General features: G+C 55.3%; 1 protein-coding gene across 1 annotated transcript in view; it reads left to right on the top strand.

Annotated features, from left to right (window-relative positions):
- The first annotated feature begins 8,338 nt into the window (after window positions 1-8,338).
- TRABD2B (TraB domain containing 2B) overlaps window positions 8,339-18,253 on the top strand; it is a 192,796-nt gene continuing 182,881 nt past the window's right edge. Inside the window, exons 1-2 of the mRNA XM_004598496.2 lie at window positions 8,339-9,177; window positions 11,161-11,721. Coding sequence (XP_004598553.2) covers window positions 9,076-9,177; window positions 11,161-11,721 — 663 coding nt within the window. The 5' untranslated portion in view covers window positions 8,339-9,075. The remainder of the gene's footprint in view (window positions 9,178-11,160; window positions 11,722-18,253) is intronic.

The raw sequence follows: 18,253 nt of genomic DNA, 5'->3' as shown, positions 1-18,253 counted from the left end.
GGCTTAGACCTCTCCATGAGAAAGCAAGAAGATTCCACTGAGTCATTTCAGAGCAGCTTTATCTTCCTGTGTGATTCCCAGCACCACCACTTAGCCCGCTGCCCCTCTTGGGGAAGGACGGATGAAGTCCGCCAACAAGGAGTACCACCTCTGTTGCCTCTAGGTGTCGAGACTTGTTCTGCTTCTCTGACCTCACCTCTGTCTGGGGTCAGAAGGTCCTCACTCTCGACAAGATCTTTGTCAGTAGTGACAAACACATTCAGACTCATTTTTTTAGAATCTGTCTGCAGATCCATGTTCTTACATCATCCCATTTCTTTACCCTTTACCACAAAACTTCCAAAGGAGTTGAGATTGTCTCCACTTTCTCACTTCTCTGCTTATGCTCAACCCATTTCCCTGTTTCCCTGGAGCTTCCAGCCCCAGCAGTGCACTGGAGTGTCTTGAGCCAGCTTCCCTGTGGTTAGATCCAGTGGTTACTTGGCTGTTTTATTTTATTGGACACCTTGGCACCTCCCTCTCCTGGTCTTTCTCCCCTGCCTGACTCTCTGGACTCGAGCAAGTGGTCTTGTCTGCATGTCTGCCTCATGCTTGGTAGCCCTTGGCTTTACATACCATCTCTGTGTAATGAATGCTACATTCGTCCATCCAAGCCTTCCAGCCCTACTTGCTCCAGAGAGCCCCAAGTTCACTTCTAAGCTGCTTACTAACACCTCTGCCTAGATCCTCAGGGACTTTCACACTTCTCATCACCTGTAGCTGGACTCTGGCTGCCTCGCTGCCACTCCCTCCAAAGTCTGCTTTTTCCTCAGCAGTTACCATCTCAGTTAGTGGAACCAGTTGCTCAAGGCAAAAACCTCCTCTTCTTCACTGCTGCCTTTCCCCGCTCACTCCACATCATGAATTTTTCATGACAGTAACTGCTGGTTCTGACTCTGCATGAACCAAGTCTGCTCACGCACTTCCTCCTTGTCCCCCAAACTCACTCTAGTTGCACCACAGCTATGCTGGGCTTAGACGCCACCATCCTCATCTGTCTGTTGCCACACTGTCCTCCCTGGCCCCACTTGCCACCCCATCTCCCATACGAAATCCTGAAGGGCCTTGAAAAGTGGGGATAAAGTCACATTGATCTTGACAGTACTCTGTAGCTTCCCAGTAAGGTGGGAATTCAAACTCCTGGCTTGAACCTGCACAGTCCCACTTCACCAGCTCTTCCTGCCTCTCTAGTGTTACCTCTTGGAATTTGCTCCCTAGGACCCAGGATAGGTTCACTGGACTGCTCTCTGATTCCTGAGCACACCACACTGACTCCTAGCTTTGCCCTCTAGGATGTGACTTGAGGGAACTTTCCTCCCTCTGCCTGAGTTTCTTCAACCACAGAGTGAGGATAATGTTGGAACTCCCTCATAGGTTTAACTATGAACAAGCAAGAGTCAGTGCATTCCAATGCAATGATAAAGGAATACCTCATTCATAGTAAATGCTCACTAAAAACCAGTATCAGGAATGGGCATTTAGTGCAGCACTGAATCACACTGCTTGGAAGGCTTTGTACCATGTGGACATGCCTGCTCTGAGTCCCTGCTACTCCACTACTAATCCAGCTTTCTGCTGTGTACACACTGGGAGGTGGCAGGTTGTGGCCCAAGTGCTTCAGTCTCTTTGTGGCCAGCAGAGTTAATCTTCCACCTGTAAGTACTGGTATCCCATAAGGGCACCAGCTCATGTCTCAGCTGCTCTATGTCCCATCCAGCTTCCTGATATTGGCCTGGGAAGACAGTGGAGGCCTTGAGACCCTGCACCTATGTGGGAGACCAAAGAGATACTGGCTCCTGTCTCTGGATCAGTGAGCTCTGGCCATTGTGGCCATTTGGGGATTGAACCAGCAGATGGAAGATCTTCCTCTCTCCTTCCAAAAATAAATAAATAAATCAAATAAAGTGCTTAAGTCTCTGTCACCCACGGAGAGACCTAAATTGAGTTTCTGACTCCTGGCTTCGGCCTGGCCTGGCCTTGATTGTTGCGGGCATTTGAAGAGTGGAGCGGTGGACAGAAGCCTTTCTGTTCTTCAACTAGAATGAGGAGGAAAGAGTCATGATCACATAACATGACTTAGCAAGCCTATAAAGTAGTTCTCAGCCTTGACCCAGCTGGCACTTGGGGTGGAACAGTTCCTGATAGGCAGGGAGGCTGTGCTGTAGGTTCTTTCACAGTGTCCTAACTTCCAGCTACTTGATGCCAGCAGCACAGCCCCAATTATGACAATCAAAAATGCCATTAGACGTTTTGCCAAAACGCCCTGGGAACAAGGAGGAGAGCAAAACCACTGCCACGGGCCCGGCGCAACAGCCTAGCTGCTGAAGTCCTTACCTTGCATGTGCCAGGATCCCATGTGGGCACTGGTTCTAACCCCAGCAGCCCACTTCCCCTCCAGCTCTCTGCTTGTGGCCTGAGAAAGCAGTCGTGGATGGCCCTGCACCCACATGAGGAGACCTAGAAGAAGCTCCTGGCTCCTGGCTTCATATCGGTTTGGCTCCGGCCATTGTGGCCACTTGGGAAGTGAACCAAATGACAGAAGATCTTTCTCTATACATCTCCTTCTCTCTGGTAAATCTTGCCTGTCCAATAAAAATTAAAAAAAAAAAAAACACTGTCACAAGATGTGTACCATTCCCCCCATTTGGCAGATGGGATATTTCAAGTTTATAGAGTCTCAATGCCTTGCTCAGGGTCACAGTGGTGAGCAGGGTGCCAGCTCCTGTCTTCTGGGCTCCACAGGGTATGCGCTTTCCCTCCTCCCCAGCTGGCTGCACTCAAGGCCCTAGCCCCCCTGCCCTCACCCTGCTTGCCTGGTACACTCACAGATCCGTGCTAATTACACAGCAACGTAAACCTTTATATGTGGTTTGTTATTTTATCCCCAGGAACATGGGCCACAGCCTTCATTACCTAAAGCAGCTGTGTGTGTACGTGGGGTCTAAGTGCTAGTTAGCGGTCAGCTCGGTGGGGGATTCTGTTTCAAGCAGCACATGTCTTTTTTTCCCTTCCCATAGTTGCACTGCATCTTATACAGAGGAATGGAGCCTCTCACAGCCAGGGCCAAAGCGAAAGGCAAGAGTCTCTTCCGTGACGATCATTCCACCTGCCTAATTAGACAGGCGACACAGCTGCCATCCGAGGCACGGAGATGCTCCCCACGCCTCTGTGTGTGTGTGTACACGCGCGTGAGCTCTCAGCTGCGCACTCAGTCTGATCCATGCTCCCTGCCCATTCATGCTTTCATGGAGAGAACTGGAAGGTGCAGATGTTTTACACATCAGCTCTGTGATTTCCCCATGTCCTACCTCCCCTCTGAGCCTCAATTTCCTCATCTGCGTAATGGAGATAGAGTTCCCTACCTCATCCTGTCACCAAGTCCCTCTGGATAAAGGCTCTGGCACCAGACTGCTCCGTAGTAGCCCCCACTGCTTTTTCTGTGTGGCTTGCCAAACGCTGTCCCCTACACCCGCAACCGCTCTCAGTGCCATCCCTTCTTCCTGAGTTCCCATCACATTCTTGGCTCTCATTGTTCTCCTGACTTTGGATGCCAGCAAGGCCCTCTCCGTTAATCCAAATTCTTCTCTGTGCTCATGGCCTCAAGCAGGGCCTCCCTCCTGGAGGCCAGCGCTCCCGCCCCTTTGCCTCCCGGGAACTGTGCTCGCCTTCTGCAGTAGCACCACATCTCCCACCCACGCCTCATGTGCCAACTGACACATACAGATTGTATGTGATGAAATCACACAGTGGGAAAAGTGTTGTGTGGGATGCTGCTTACCATAGCAAAGCACCAGCTCAAGTTCTGGCCTCTCCACTCCAGATGCAGCTCCCTGCTGTGCAACCAGAGAGGCAGCAGATGAGCACTCAGGCACTTGGTCCCCTGTCAACCAAGCAGATGGCCCAGAGCACCAGGATCCTTCTTCAGGCTGGTGCAGACCCGGGTCATTTAGGGAGTGAAGCAGTAGATGGAAGAGCTCTCTCTCTCTCTTCCCCTCCTCACCCCCGCTCTCTCTCCCTCTCCTTTCCCTTCTGTTGCTCTGCATTGAAAGTGAAGGTAAAGAAATAAATACAAAATGATTTAACATGCACACATGAGGGTACTACAGAATAACGTTCATGGAAAATGCAATTAAAGACTGGTTTAGGGTCTAGCACAATAGCTCAGTTGGTTGATCCTAGCCCTGCATGCACCAGGATCCTATATGGACACTGGTTCATGTCCTGGCTGCTCAACTTCTCATCCAGCTCCCTGCATGTGGCCTGGGAAAGCAGTAGAGGATGGTCCAAAGCTCCTAGCTTTGGATCAGCTCAGCTTCGGCTGTTGTGGCCACTTAGGGAGTGAACCAACAGATGGAAGATCTTTCTGTCTCTCCTCCTCTCTGTAAACCTGGCTTTCCAAAAATAATAAAGAAATTCTTTTTAAAAATGGTTTATTCTGAGCCTGGTGCGGCTAAAGCCCTCACCTTGAACATGCTAGGATCCCATATGGGTGCCAGTTTTAATCCTAGCAGCCCTGCTTCCCATCCAGCTCCCTGCTTGTGGCCTGGAAAAGCAGTCAAGGACAGCCCAAAACCTTGGGACCCTGCATCCACATGAGAGACCTAGAAGAAGCTCCTGACTCCTAGCTTCAGATTAGTGTAGCTCTGGCCATTGTGACCACTTGGGGAGTGAATCAACGGATGGAAGATCTTCCTCTCTGTCTCTCCTCCTCTCTGTATATATGATTTTCCAGTAAAAATTTTAAAAAATGGTTTATTCTGGTACAGAAATAATTTGGAAATCCTGACACATAAGAGGTTTTCAAAACATTCACGGAGAAAGTTATGCATATATTTCAACTTTTTTGCACCAGGATAGGCTTATCTTTTCAAACCTTTTTTCTATGAACTCTTTGAAATAACCTCATATATTGTGTAACGGTTATTACAATCAAACTAATTAACAGAGTTATCCCAAATTGTGCATCAGATCCTCAGAACTTTTTCACACAACGGCTGAGCTTTTGTGCTTTGGAACTATAGCTTGCTATTGATGCAAACATAAATTAGTATAGTCATTGTGATAACCAGTTCGAAGTTCCTTAAAAAAAAATACGAAAGCAACTACTGTAGGATCCAGCAGCCCCATTTATGGAAATATCCAAAAGAAATGGAACCAGGATCTCAACAAGTCACCTGTACACCACTGCTCGGGGCAGCCCTACTAACTTCATGCGCCTGAATCTACCATGTGCATGTTGTCGTCTTGTGGAAAAGTTACAAGTAATTGGAGGGCAGGACTCGTAGTTCTTCCTGCCTGACATGCTGCAGTGCATCTAGGAACCCAAGCAATGCTGGACTGGAAGGAGGCAGAGCCTACCAGTGCTGTTCTGTCCCTGTGGTCCCCCTGCTCGCCTGGACATCGCAGCCACCCTCCGCCGGCACCACGATGCAGAGTGAGCTCACACCATCTCTGGAGAGGAGAAGGATGGGCTTTCCAGACAAGGCCAAGTCCCAGGGAAGTCCTGTCCCGGCTCCTCCACAGGTGTTCTGCCGTGGTCCAGCATCATTGGTCACAGTTCCCTGAAAGGGCCAGACACTTGGCAGTCTCAGGAGCTGGCACCTGATGTTCTTCCCTCCTGAACTTCCTCTCCTCATCGGCCTTCTCCAACACCTGCTCACGCTTAAAGGTCAGCTCACCCCTCACCTTCTTGGCTAAGACCTTTGCTCACCTCCTTTGGTTGGCCCCTTTCCTCCTCTGCATCCCAAAGTCACCTGCCTACGTACCTTTTACCTCCTCACCAGACTGAAAGTCCCCTGAGGTCAAAACCCTGGGTGCGCTCCCCTGGGTTCTACATTCTGTCTCCCCACTTTCTTTTTAGTCTCTGTTTCTGTATTTGAATGAATGCTACACAGCCACTCCAACCTTTCACTGCACTGCAGGGCCTTGTACTTCTTTCCCCAACCCTGCCCTGGGGTCAGGGACAGGGCCCTTTTCCGAGTACCTCCACATCTGCATCTTGGCCCAGCACCCATCAGCCCCTGTGAGATATGGTCCAGGAGTCTGCTCTTCTTCTCCCGTACCCCAGACGCAGTCACGGCCTTCAATCACCTACAGTGAACTTCCAATCTAGTCTGGGGGCAGAGAAGATGGGGCCGAGGGGCCAGGCCAGGCACACTGACTTCGGCCAATGGCCAGGTGATAACCTGCCCTGAGGACAGCCCTGAGCAGAGCTGGATCTGTTGGTAGGCCTGAGCTGGGGAGCCCCTCATCTCCCCATCCCAACCCACCCCAAGACAGACGCCTTTCGGCAGTGCCCCAGCTCCGGCACTGCTCAAGAGGCAGACTTTGTTGGTTTAGTTCCGCTACAAGGCGTCTGCTCCTGCCCCAGCCGTTCCAGCCTAGAGATTCCTGGTACCAATCTGATTGAACAACTTCATTAAAGTACACTAAAAGGCAAGTGGGCAGTACGTGCCCTGGGGGGAGAGGAGGACTCCACCACCTCTTCTGGGAGCCCCTTGCACATCATCTTGCATCCTGTGGGATTTGGAGACAAGAAAGGTTATGTGCCCCGGGAGAATCCCCCAGTGAAGCAGAGCTCGGCTCATGCCCCCCAGATACCTAGGGAGAGGTGGGGAGCAGCTTCCTCTCTGAGGCTCAGGACTGCCTCACTACACCAGGGTGGAGACAGACATGCCTGCAATGCCAAGGCTATTCTTTCTCCTTCTTCCCTTTCTGTAGAAACATCTTCCTGCAGATACAATTTGCATGTCACACAATTCACCCACTCAAAGTGCTTTATACTACATCCACAGAGCTCAACAATCATCCACATTTTAGAATATGTTCATCACTCCTTCAGCTCTGCCACCCCCAGTGGCTCATGATGCAACCTGCTCATTTCTGGAGTCCCCCTTGCCTTCCTTCTGTCCCTCAAGTGGCCCAGACCCCATGCCCTGGTGCATTCCTACCTCCCCGGTGCTCAGTCCGTCCTCCTTGCTCACCTCCCAATGGGGCCATGCCCCCGCTGCTCCGGTGCTGCGAGTCAGGGATATAGGCTGGGTCTTGGCTCCCCTGCCCCACTGCCTGCGCCCCTGCCTCCCCCTGGACTCAAGCCTTTCCATCATGTCCATCCCCTGGGATACACAAGGAACCTGAGTCCTCTGCCCAGACAGACGCAGCCCTGGCTTCTGGCACTCTTGCAGGCACTTGTGCTCTCTGAGCCTCGGCACCTGCACTTCCTGTGAGCACTCGTCTCTGTCCACACAGGGATCCCTGACTTGACTTTGAAGCCTGCCTCACAGGAGTCTGTCCTGTCTGTTCCCCTTTGCTGCCTACCACTTTGGGTCTTCACAGCCTCTGCGGCCCCAGCCCTAACAGCCTCCATTTCCAAGCTATGCGCTTCTGACAATATCACCTAACCTGTCTACTGGCCTCTGCTGCCAGATGAGGGAGATTCAGAAAATTCCCATGCTGGTGCCCGTGACTCAGTTTCCCTATTTACCGGAGAAGGCCCAGAGACTTGTGTCCAGCCCCTAGGCCTTCTCCAGGTCTCATTCTCCAATTAGGAACAAATGGAGGAGGCTGCTTTAAGCTAAGCTCAGTCTCTGTGGTCTAAGACACTGCACAGGAACCCCTTGCCCTGCAGTCTCGATCCTGCGTGGATTGAGGGAAACCGCCAGAGTGGGATGCGTACTGGTTAGGATTCTTGTCTTTCTTTTTTTTTTCTTTTTTTTTTTAATATTCATTTATTCACAATTTCATAGGTACTGGGATTCCCCCCCTTCACCCCAAACCCTTCCCCCATCATGAATTCCTTCACCTTGATGCATAACCACAGCTCAATCTTTCTCTGATGCAGCAGGTGTTTGCAAAGGTGACTGACAGCATGCCCACTGGGATGTGAGAAACTGAGCAGTCATCGACTTCCCTGCGACCACTTCCTCTCCTGCTAACCTAGGAGCGCCTGCCCACTTCCACCTCATCCTTACTGCCCATCGCCAGGCCGGGTAGACGCGCGGGGCGACGTTAGCCCATGTCCCCCGCACGTGTCGCCGCCTTCCCGTGGACGCTGGGCTGGCTGGGCAGGGGGGCCTCTGCCTTGGCGCCCTCTGGGGGCCGCGCGCGGAACCGACGGCCCGGCGGCAGCGGGCGAGGGAAAGGGGGAGGGAGGCAAGCAGGAGGAGGAGGAGGCGCGGGCAGGGGAGGAGAGGAAAAAGTTGCGCTGGGAAGTTTGGAAAGTTGGGAAGTGGCTGCTGCGGGCTTCGCCTCCCTCCGCGCGTGTGTGAGGGAGCGAGCCAGGGAGCGAGCGAGGAGCGAGCGAGCGCCTGCCATGCCCATCAGACCCCGCCTCGCCGCGCCCGGGCACGGAGCTCGCCCCGACTCCCTGCGGCCCCCGGCCCGGCCCGGCGCGGCCCCCCGCCCTCCGCGCCGGGTCTTCCCCTCCCCCCGCCCCGGCGGCCCCAGCCCCCCGCCCGGCCCGGCTCCTCGCCGCTCTCCCGCCCTCTTCTCTCCCTCCCTCCCGGCCGCGGAGCAGCATGGCGGAGCCCGGGCAGCGGCCGCGCGGCCGCCCGCCGCCCCTCTGAGCCGGGCTCGGGGGCAACCGGGCGCCCTGGACCCGACCCCCGCCCCGCCGAGCCCTCCGCCGCACTTGTCCCGCTGCGCGCCCCCTGGAGCGCCGCGCACCCCTGGGACCCTTGCGCGCCCCGGGTACCCTGCATAACCTCGAGACCTCGGTACTGCCTGAGGAAGCCGGCGTGCCCCTGGACCCCGACGTGGCTTGGGGACCGCTGCGCGCCCCAGAACTCCCGCGCACTCTCAGAGCCCCGGGGCTTGGCCAACGGGGCCGCGCGCGCCTTGGTGAGGGGCCCCGCCCCAGAGAGACCCCCAGGTCGGGCAGGGACAGTCAGCCACGCCCCAAAGGGCTCCCAGCATCCCGCGGCTGGGGCCCCGCGCTCTAGAGGAAGCTCCGTGCCCAACTGGGGTGTTGGGGGGCTCCCCGCCCTGCTGAGGGGGCGCCGCTCGGGAGGGTCCCCGCGCCCGGCCGGTCCCGGCAGGATGCACGCCGCCGTGGCGGGGCCGCTGCTCGCCGCGCTCCTCGCCACAGCCCGCGCCCGCCCGCAGCCCCCCGACGGAGGACAGTGCCGGCCGCCCGGATCGGTGAGCGAGCGCCTGCCCCGCCAGTCTCCCGCCCGTCCGCCCGGGCGCTCCAGCCCGTGGGGACGGCGGTGTGGGTCCAGCCTTCCTCACGCACCTCTGGTCGGCGCCGGGAGCCCATCACCCGCTCCTGCCTGCCCGCTCCACCTCCCTGGTATGGGGACTCTGGCCCCAGTGCCGGAGCCAGAGCTGAGACGGGGCGCTCCCTCGCTCCGGCTCGGTCGTGCGCTGACGCTCTGGCTCCTGCTTGGGCTTGCTCTCCGGGTGTCCCTTTTGGACTGTCTTCTTGCTGACTCTGCCCTGCTCTGACCGTGGGCTCCTCGCTGCCCACTTCGACCGCTGTATCTGTCCACTGCTCTTGCCCTGACTCCCGCCCAGCCCGTCATCCTCTTCATCTCTACTCCGCCGGGACTTCCCTCTGTCTCCCGGGCCCGGGTCTTTCCACCCTGACCCGGGCAAACGTTGTCTCCGGTGTCGCTTCCCTCTGCCCTCTCTCCCACTGCAGCCCGGACTTAGCACCAACTGCCCAGGTGTCTGTCTTTTGTGAAAAGGAGGCAGGGTCGAGCGGCTGCGGGAAGAAAACCTGGCTGACCCACTGTTTTTTGGGGGGGCCACCCGGGCGTATCCTCATGTTCCTCCTCAAACTAGGAACCAGTTACCTCCTTCCCTCACGTCCCTGTCCTTCCCTCCCTGTGTGAGTGAGTGCGCTGACAGGACCCCTGAGCCTATGGCCATGCACACAGGGGCCTGGCCTGCTGCCCTGTACCAGGGAGGTGGCTGACCTTGGGCAAGGTGCAACCTGCCCTGTAGTAGCATGGGGGGGGCCGGGGGGCGGGGGCAGCTCTGGCTGGGTCCAGGAAGCTGGGATTCCTGGGTGTTTAGTATTCAGTAAAGTCAAGTCAGGTTCCCCTACAAGTATCCACTCCGACCCACACTTTTCAGAGAAGGCAGAATTAGAAGAACTAAATTAGTTGATCAGAATCTTTCTAGGAGCCAGTGGACATTCTAGGGATTTTTTCTGGATGATAAATGGTAGAGAAAAAGGAGTTGCCAGAGAGAAATGGCAGTGCCTCCTTCTTGCCTCTTCCCTGTGGGCCTTAGTCGGGATCTGGAGAAATGACTCAGGAGCCCTTCCTGTAACCCTGTGCGTACACACACGTGCACACACTCACATACGTGCACACACTCACACCAATGGTCAGCAACAGGAAGTGACAGGGAATTGCGGTTGCAGCCCAGGTGTCCCTTCTGGGCGGAGCTCAGAAAGCATGCAGAATGTATACACTGTGTGGGCCTTGGGCCCCGGAACCCTCTCCTCCCAGCCTGGAGGCCGAGACCTGCCGCTGCAGGGTCTGAAAGTGCTTCTCCTTGCTGGGTCTCAGTTGCTGGAGCAAGGCAGCCAACACTCAGACTGTGCTTCGAAGCGAGATCTGTCCACCCCAAGGAATAGCAAGTGGCTGTTTAAGTAGGTGTGCTACTTTCAGTAGGTGTTCTGCCTTCAGAGTGCTCTTGGCATGTATTTTCTGATGGTTGAAATTAAAAGTTATATGACTTCCTCTGTCCTTGCCAGAGCACGACTCGCAGCCCGCCTCTTCCCTCCTCCCCAGGAAACACCCTGGTGTAGGTTTGGCTTGGCCAAGCATGAATCTTCTCAGGTGGTGTGGCAGTCCTTGGCACTGCACGAGGGCTGGTCCCAGCCGGGCAGGCCTTTCTCTGCCCGCTTCCGCTGTGCCTGGCACTGCCCAGAAGGTCTGGCGTCTCCCAGGCATGGACCCCCAGGTGGTTGCTGTCACCCCAAGGTCTCGGGGAGGAGGGAGATGGAATGATGTTTGTGTGATGGGACAGTCTAGACACAGCAAAGCCAAGATTTAACCCTGAATCAGTGTTGTCCACCCTGCGTCCCCCTGCCACTGCCACTCTGCCGCAGCCCTGGCTCCGTGCCCCAGCCCTCAGTCTCACGGCTGTGTTTCTGCTCTTGTCTCGTAGCAGAGGGACCTGAACTCCTTCCTGTGGACGATCCGGCGGGACCCCCCGGCCTACCTGTTCGGTACCATCCATGTCCCTTACACCCGGGTCTGGGATTTCATTCCCGACAACTCCAAGGCGGCCTTCCAGGCCAGTGCCCACGTCTACTTCGAGCTGGACCTGACTGACCCCTACACCATCTCGGCTCTGGCCAGCTGCCAGCTGCTGCCGCATGGGGAAAACCTGCAGGACGTGCTGCCGCGCGAGCTCTACTGGCGCCTGAAGCGCCACCTGGACTACGTGAAGCTCATGATGCCCTCCTGGATGACGCCTGCGCAGCGGGGCAAGGGCCTCTATGCTGACTACCTGTTCAACGCCATCGCGGGCAACTGGGAGCGCAAGAGGCCGGTGTGGGTGATGCTTATGGTGAACTCACTCACGGAGACGGACGTGCGCTCCCGTGGGGTGCCTGTGCTCGACCTCTACCTGGCCCAGCAGGCGGAGAAGATGAAGAAGAGCACTGGAGCGGTGGAGAGGGTGGAGGAGCAGTGCCATCCGCTCAACGGGCTCAACTTCTCCCAGGTAGGCGGGCATGAGCTGCCGGGGCCCCGTTCAGGTAGCCCCTGACTGCTGATAGTCCCTAGGGCTGTGGGGGCAGCGCTCTAGCTCCTGCAGTGCTGTGAGGGTGTGCTTGGAGTTGGAGCAGTTTGCCCGGTACACACCTATCTGTCGGGAATGTGCACTGTGCACCTGCTGTGCTAACTTAGGCAGAATCTCCCTGGGAGCATCTGAGCGATCGCAAACACAAAGAGAGAGATGCTGATTGGCTTCAAGCTTTTGCAAGGCCTGGTGTTTTCAGGACAGGAGTTGGTCCTGAGGCTGTTGTTGCTTGGGTGCCATGGGCAGCCTGTGTGTCCGTGTGTGAGAAGTGTGAGGAAGGCGTGGACCTGCTGGCGCCCAGCTGCTGGAGGTGGTTGAGAGCACGGCTGCAAGCCAGCAGGTGCAGTTTGGGGATTCACGGATTTGGAGATGTGAGTTTGCTTAAGGTTCTGGATTCTGAGTTCTGAACCCCAAGCGTAAGGACCAAGGAAAGGGCGGATCTTAAAACGGTTAAAGTCTTTGTGCGCCGGAGACCAGAGCCAACCCAATGTCCCTGTGGACAGAGGTTACTCACAGCTCACCAGCCCCCAAACTCAGCTGAGAGGCTCTGAGAAAAGTGTATTCACTCCTGTGCCTTGAGAACAGGCCTGTTGGTCCCCGCTGCTCCCTCAGACAGAGGCTCCCAAACCTGTGCTGGTGCCAGCACTGCCCATGGAGGAGGCAGCCCCGTGGGCTGGCCCAGCTCACGGCTGCCCCCCTGGAGTGAGAGCTGCCCACTGCTCCTGAAATGTTGCAAGCTGTTCACCAGGGAAACAGCGGCAGAAAGCGATCCCCCTCCTGAGGTCTGTGGCCTTTGTTTTTCTAGGGGAAATGCAATATGGTCCCCAGGGAGGTAAGAAGGCAGATTGATTTGCGGGCCAAATGAAAGGCGTGCTTGTCGGTTCTCCTGCTGGCGCTCCCATAATTGTAGAGTCCTTACCCAGAGGGCCCTGGTGGCGGGGATATTGGGGCAGTTAGTCACGCCCCGCAGGGTTCTGACTGCGCCTGACTCCTTCTCCACGGGGAAGAATCCTGTGCTTTCTGTGGCCCAGTGCGGATTCCTCTGAACACAGCGGCGCCTCCCTCTGAAGTGACTTCTCTCTTGCCAGCCTCAAGCTCTGATATCATCTGTGTAAGCCTCCCCCGCCGCCCCCGCCCTGGTCCATGCTCACCGCCCATCTCATTTCAGAGGCAGGTGTGTGAGCAGCCCTGCTCTCCAGAGCCCTGCTGTCTGGGCTTCAAGACCTTTAGTTGGGGGAGCCTGGGGAGAACCACCATCACTCTGAGGACTCCCCCAAGGCCGAAAGGCAGCTGGGGACCTGCGTGCTTTAGCAGCAGCCCCTGGCTCTCATAGGCCCCTCTCAGGACAAGTCTCTTTCCCTGGGATCTGGAGACATGGCTGGTGGACCCAGTGGCAGCTCTGGGGACTGGAGAGCATTTGTGGGAAAGCGAGTGAGGCCGCGTTTCAGGACAAGTTCCCATGAACCACTGTTGTTGCTGGGGTGGTTAGGGCCCCCCCGGCAGATCAGACAGATGCCCATCTCGGTGTGAGAAATGTGCCCACCTCCTCAGCGGCTCAGGCCCACTTCTCAGGTTGTCCCTGAGTCCAGCTTTTGGAAAGGCCTGTGGAGGGCAAGCCTGGAGCAAAAGCAAGTGGGACTCTTTTGGGTTCCCTTAATCTGCACACGCTTCACACCTGCCAGAGCATCCAGCGGCGCCAATTTGTCCTGTTATCATTGCGGAGGGAGGTGATGAAATCTCTTCTCTTTTGCCCTGGGCAGCCTCGAATGACCCGGGAGGGCCAGAATTATGGAGGCCTGGGAGATGGGGTGTTCAGGATCCCCCAATCCATAGCCAGAAACGCAACAGCAGCCTTCTCAGTAAGATTGCATGTGTGCGTGCATGGTTTGATATGAACATCTGTGACGCATTATTGTACCAAAATATCTGTTAAGTGCATCAGATTTTTATTTTTTCTTCCCTTGTAGCATTACTGTTATTGCAAAATATTTGTGGGGAAATGGCACCGTGAGAGAGGAAGGTGAGCAAAAGAAGGCTAAAGGGAGTGCCTTTTGGTGTTAATTTTGGTGTTTTCAAAATTTATAGACTTTTTGTCTCCTTGAATGGAAATTCTGCATTTTTTTTTTTTTTTTGCTTGCTAAGTGAAGAAAGAAAACTGAAGTCTGAGGACTCTGTGGGTCGGAAAAGTCGTGGAAGAAAACTGCCCGTACCCTTTGTGTGCCTGGGAAGATCAGGTTTACTGATAGGTTTGGGTCTTTGGTTTCAGAAGAAAGCAGAGATATAAGCCGAAAGCGCTGGACCTGAGGGTGCACGACTCTGCTATGTGACCTTGGACAAGTCCGTTCTTTTACCAGGGTCCTGGTTTCTCTGTGAAATGAGACTCTGGGATGAGGTCATCTTTCCAGCCCCTTCCAGCCCTGACATTCCATAGGATGATTCTAATCAGTTCCACGTGCCCAGCTCCCTCCAGGAGGCTCCGCGTGCTTTTCCTTTTCGGTGAATTCTCACAGTAACCCCTCTGGCTTTCTAGGCTGGGCATCCAGAAAGGCTGCATGACTTACCCAAGGTCACGTGGCTCCGAGAGGCGGGAGCCCCTCGCCTGACTGGAAGGAAAGCTGCGCGTGTTCTTGCTGTAGCCCCGCACCACCTCTCATCTGTCTAGACAGTTGCCGTCTGCCTGTCGTTCTTCCTGTACTTCTTTCTTGCTTTTCTGTGTCCCATTTGGGACTTGCGAGCTTACATGTTGCTTCTTAGAGATGTGATATTTGCAGAGAACCACTGCCAAAGGGAGTGGGAGGTCCATCCTGGCAGTTTTCCTGATGTGTTGTAGACACCACAGCTCCGTTGACCAGAGGTAGGAGAACGGCAGGAGAATTTCAGTTCTGGCCCCAACACCAAAACCACAGACTCGCATACAAGCTTGGGCAAGACTCAGTGTTCACATCTGTCCAGTGGGGCGGTAGTCAGCCACCTGTCCAGGCTGAGCTGGGTGTTTGAGACTGTGAGAGGATAACACCAGAAGCAGGTGGTTGGGGTGGTGGGAATGTGAAAGGACCACCTGGGTGTCAGCTCTGGGCTAGCTGCAGGGCAGACGGAGCGGAGGGCTGTAGGAAAAGCAGCTGCCTTTCCTGTGGCAGCCGTATCTGCTGTCCAGCATCTTGCTGAACAAAGTACAGCTGGGGTGTTAGGATATGGGCTGACCCTCGCTCTTGGGGACCTGAGGCTGCCTGAGCCCAGAGTCTAGATCTTGGGGCCCTCCTGGCACCAGCAGATCTCCGTCAGCTCCACCTGCTGCCCCCTGGTACTGGTCCCGGCTGCCTCTACTTCTCTCTCTAGGGGCCCTGAGTTCTCTGCCTTTTGCCATGCCCCTGTGTGGCCAGGGCCATGGTGGGGAAGAGCTGCAAGTCCTACGGATATCCAGGGTCTGACCACAAGGACCCTGTCATTCAGTGTTGGCTGTGCTTGACGGACCAGCTGCATGGACACTTCAAGGGCATGTGGGGGCTGAACACTGGACTGCCTGCTAGAAGTGTTTCATTGCCAGTGAACTCTGGAAGCCCTTCCCTAGCGACAGGAAGCCGTATAACCTTTCCTGGTGCTGCTCTAGACCTTGGGAGTAGCTGCTCTGCGGGGATCCCAGGGGTGCTAAGAGGCTGACCGTCATAACTATTTTAGAGGCCATCCCCTGAGACTTCAGCCACTGTGTTGGGATGACACAGATGAACCAAGTAGACTTTGGGATGCAAGCCCAGAGGGTTCCTTGCTAAAGCCCATGTGGGTGTCTGAGATGTACCTTGGCTTTTGTTTTTAACAGCCAGATGGCATTATCGGGTGAAGTGTGTCCAAAGGGATCCTTTCTTGGCGTTAAGATGTAAGACACAGATATGAAAAGAGGCATCATGGGAAAGTGCTGATATTGATGTTCTTGCTGGCTTCCAAATCAGATCTGAAGGTGATTCTAAAACAGGAGAGACCACAGTGGGTTCTGGAAACAGCTCCCTGCTGTGATGGTGGGCCTCTCCCCATAGAGTCAGACTGCACAACTGAATCAAGAAGGGTCTGCTTGGCTTACGGAAGGATCTCTTGTATCCACACCCTGAGGGCCCTCCGGGTGTGAGAACAGCCTGAATGGGTGGATGAATGCAGGAATGGCTGAGTGGTCAGAAATCATGGAATGTCCCGTTTCCCTCTGGAGCACTAGTCAGTGAATGCGTGAGTGCATGGAGCCACAGAGGGAGCCCCCTTATTGGACACAAACTGCTCTGAGGATGTACAGTGTTGGAATCATCCTGTAGGATGTCTGAGTCCATTCCCCAACTATCCCCCGGCACCTCACAGTAGGTGACTTGTAAGCAGCAGATGTGTGTTGCTCACAGTCCTGAAGACTGGGGAGTTCAGGGTCAGGGCGCCAGTGGGTGTGAAGTCTGGTGAAGGCCTGTTGCTTCTGTGTGACCACATGTGGCAGGCAAGGAACAAGGCCAACAAGCTCCCTCCTAACCCTCCAGTGAGGGCGCCACCTCATCACCTCCCAGGAGTCCTGGGTTCCTGCGACAGCTTGGGTAGGTCAAATTCAAAGCAAGTGTCACCCCGTCACTACCTTGCCTGTGACTTTGGCCCAGCCCTACTCCTCCTGGGCCAATGTTGTTGGGCTGGGCGTTGGCCAGTGTCAGGTGGGTCCTAGTGTCTGTGATGCTCCTCTATGGCCCCCACATCTTGAGTGGAGCCTGAGCTATTCATGCCTGTGAGGGCTCGCCTCGTCCGGAATCCTGTTGGCGCCCAAGGAGATCCTACTGCAGTGCCAGGCTGCACAGTGTCAGCCTGGGGTGATGCCGTCTGCTGGACACCTGCCCAGCTGGGATCCTCCCCTTCCTGATGAGCCTTCTCCTGTACTCTCTCTTTCTTGCTGTGTCCACCAAAACACCTTCTTGAGCTGTTCCCTGGGCAGGGCCTGCAGGGTTCACTACCTGAGCATGTACCAGGGTGGCCTCTGTACCCAGAGCAGGGTGGTATAGCAGTGGGTGCTGGGCACAGAGCTTCTGCATCCTGGTTCTCCACCCTCCCTCCTTTCCTGTCCACCTGCACCTTCCCGTGCTGTCAGCATCATGCTCTGATTTTCTGTCCTCCAAAATCCTTGGTGGCTGCCCTGGTACCCACAGCATCAGCCCCAAGCCTGTTGCCTCCTGCCAGATCTGTGTGCCCCTGCTTAGAGGACAGGGAGCCAGCAGTCCACCCTGGAGGGCCTCAGACCATGCTGTCCCTCCCCTCCACACCACCCTCCCCCCGCCCAGTGCCGCAGCACCGTTGGCTGTGGAAGTCCCTCAGGTGAGCTTCTAGAATATCATTTACAAGGAGGCCCGGCTTCCTGGCAGGCTCTGTTCACTGCCTTCTGTCACCTGCTCAGAGCACATCTGAACACAGAGCATGCTTTCTCAGTGCAGGAGGCAGACACACAGAAACAGACATACAGGGTGGCCCAAGACCTTGGTCCGACGAAAGGTCCCTAAAGATGGAAGTGACCAAGAAGCCATGTCCTCTTCCAGTCTCCCATGGGAAGACTTGGGGCTCAGAGACCCTCCCTCCAGGACCCACCTCTGGTCCAGGGAAGAGGTTGGGGGAGGGATCGTAGAGCCTTAGGTCCAGAGACATTCATCATGCCAAGAATTTCACATCGTAAACCCGAGCCCCTGAGCTTTGAAGAATTTTCAACTCCTAGGCAGGGAGTGCTGCACTGCCCTTTCTCAGGAATCCAGTTCACTCTCTTGGCCTGGCCAACGGCAGCAAGCCTGACTGGTGGAGCACTTTTGGATGGAGATAAGAATGGGAGCATGCCTTTGGGATTCCCATCTGGACATTTCTCCAAGCCAAGAGGAGGTTGCTGGTAATGCGGGCTTTCCAAGGGAAGAAACGCAAGATGACCATGGCTCTGCTCTCCTCCCAGCCCCACCACTGATGCTCATTCCCCTTCCACTTTGTATCCACTCTATCGCCTGTTATCTCCCCCACCTAATCCATAGGCAGCCGATGACCTAGCCCCGAGTTTCTCAGTGACTGCCAAGCTGTCTCGCTGAGCCACTCACTCCACTTGCTTCTCCAGGATCCACAGAATTGTAAACCTGTGCAGTGTATCTGGAACACCACTCTGTTGCCCCAAGCTTGGAAATGCCACTGCTGGTGCTGGGCCTTTCCCTCTCCAGGAATTTCCTCCTTTCCTACTTCTGAATTCTGGAGACCTTAGGGAATCATCTCAAAGCCCTACCTTCCTCCAGGAAGTCTTCTTAGAAGGCTCCCAGGTCTAACCTGCTCAAGAAGACATGGTTCGGCCTTGCCACACAATTTTCCCCCTCGTGGAATTCTTTATGGCATTTTATGGCGTTCTTTCAGCACTTAGATGTTTTGCTTTATAATCATTACTTAGGCAGCTTTTCGTTCTTGGTTCTAACCCAGCTTCGGAATG

This window comes from Ochotona princeps, chromosome 2 (assembly GCF_030435755.1).
Source record: "Ochotona princeps isolate mOchPri1 chromosome 2, mOchPri1.hap1, whole genome shotgun sequence".
NCBI classification, from domain to species: Eukaryota; Metazoa; Chordata; class Mammalia; order Lagomorpha; family Ochotonidae; genus Ochotona; species Ochotona princeps.
This window is presented reverse-complemented; position numbering and strand designations above follow the sequence as displayed.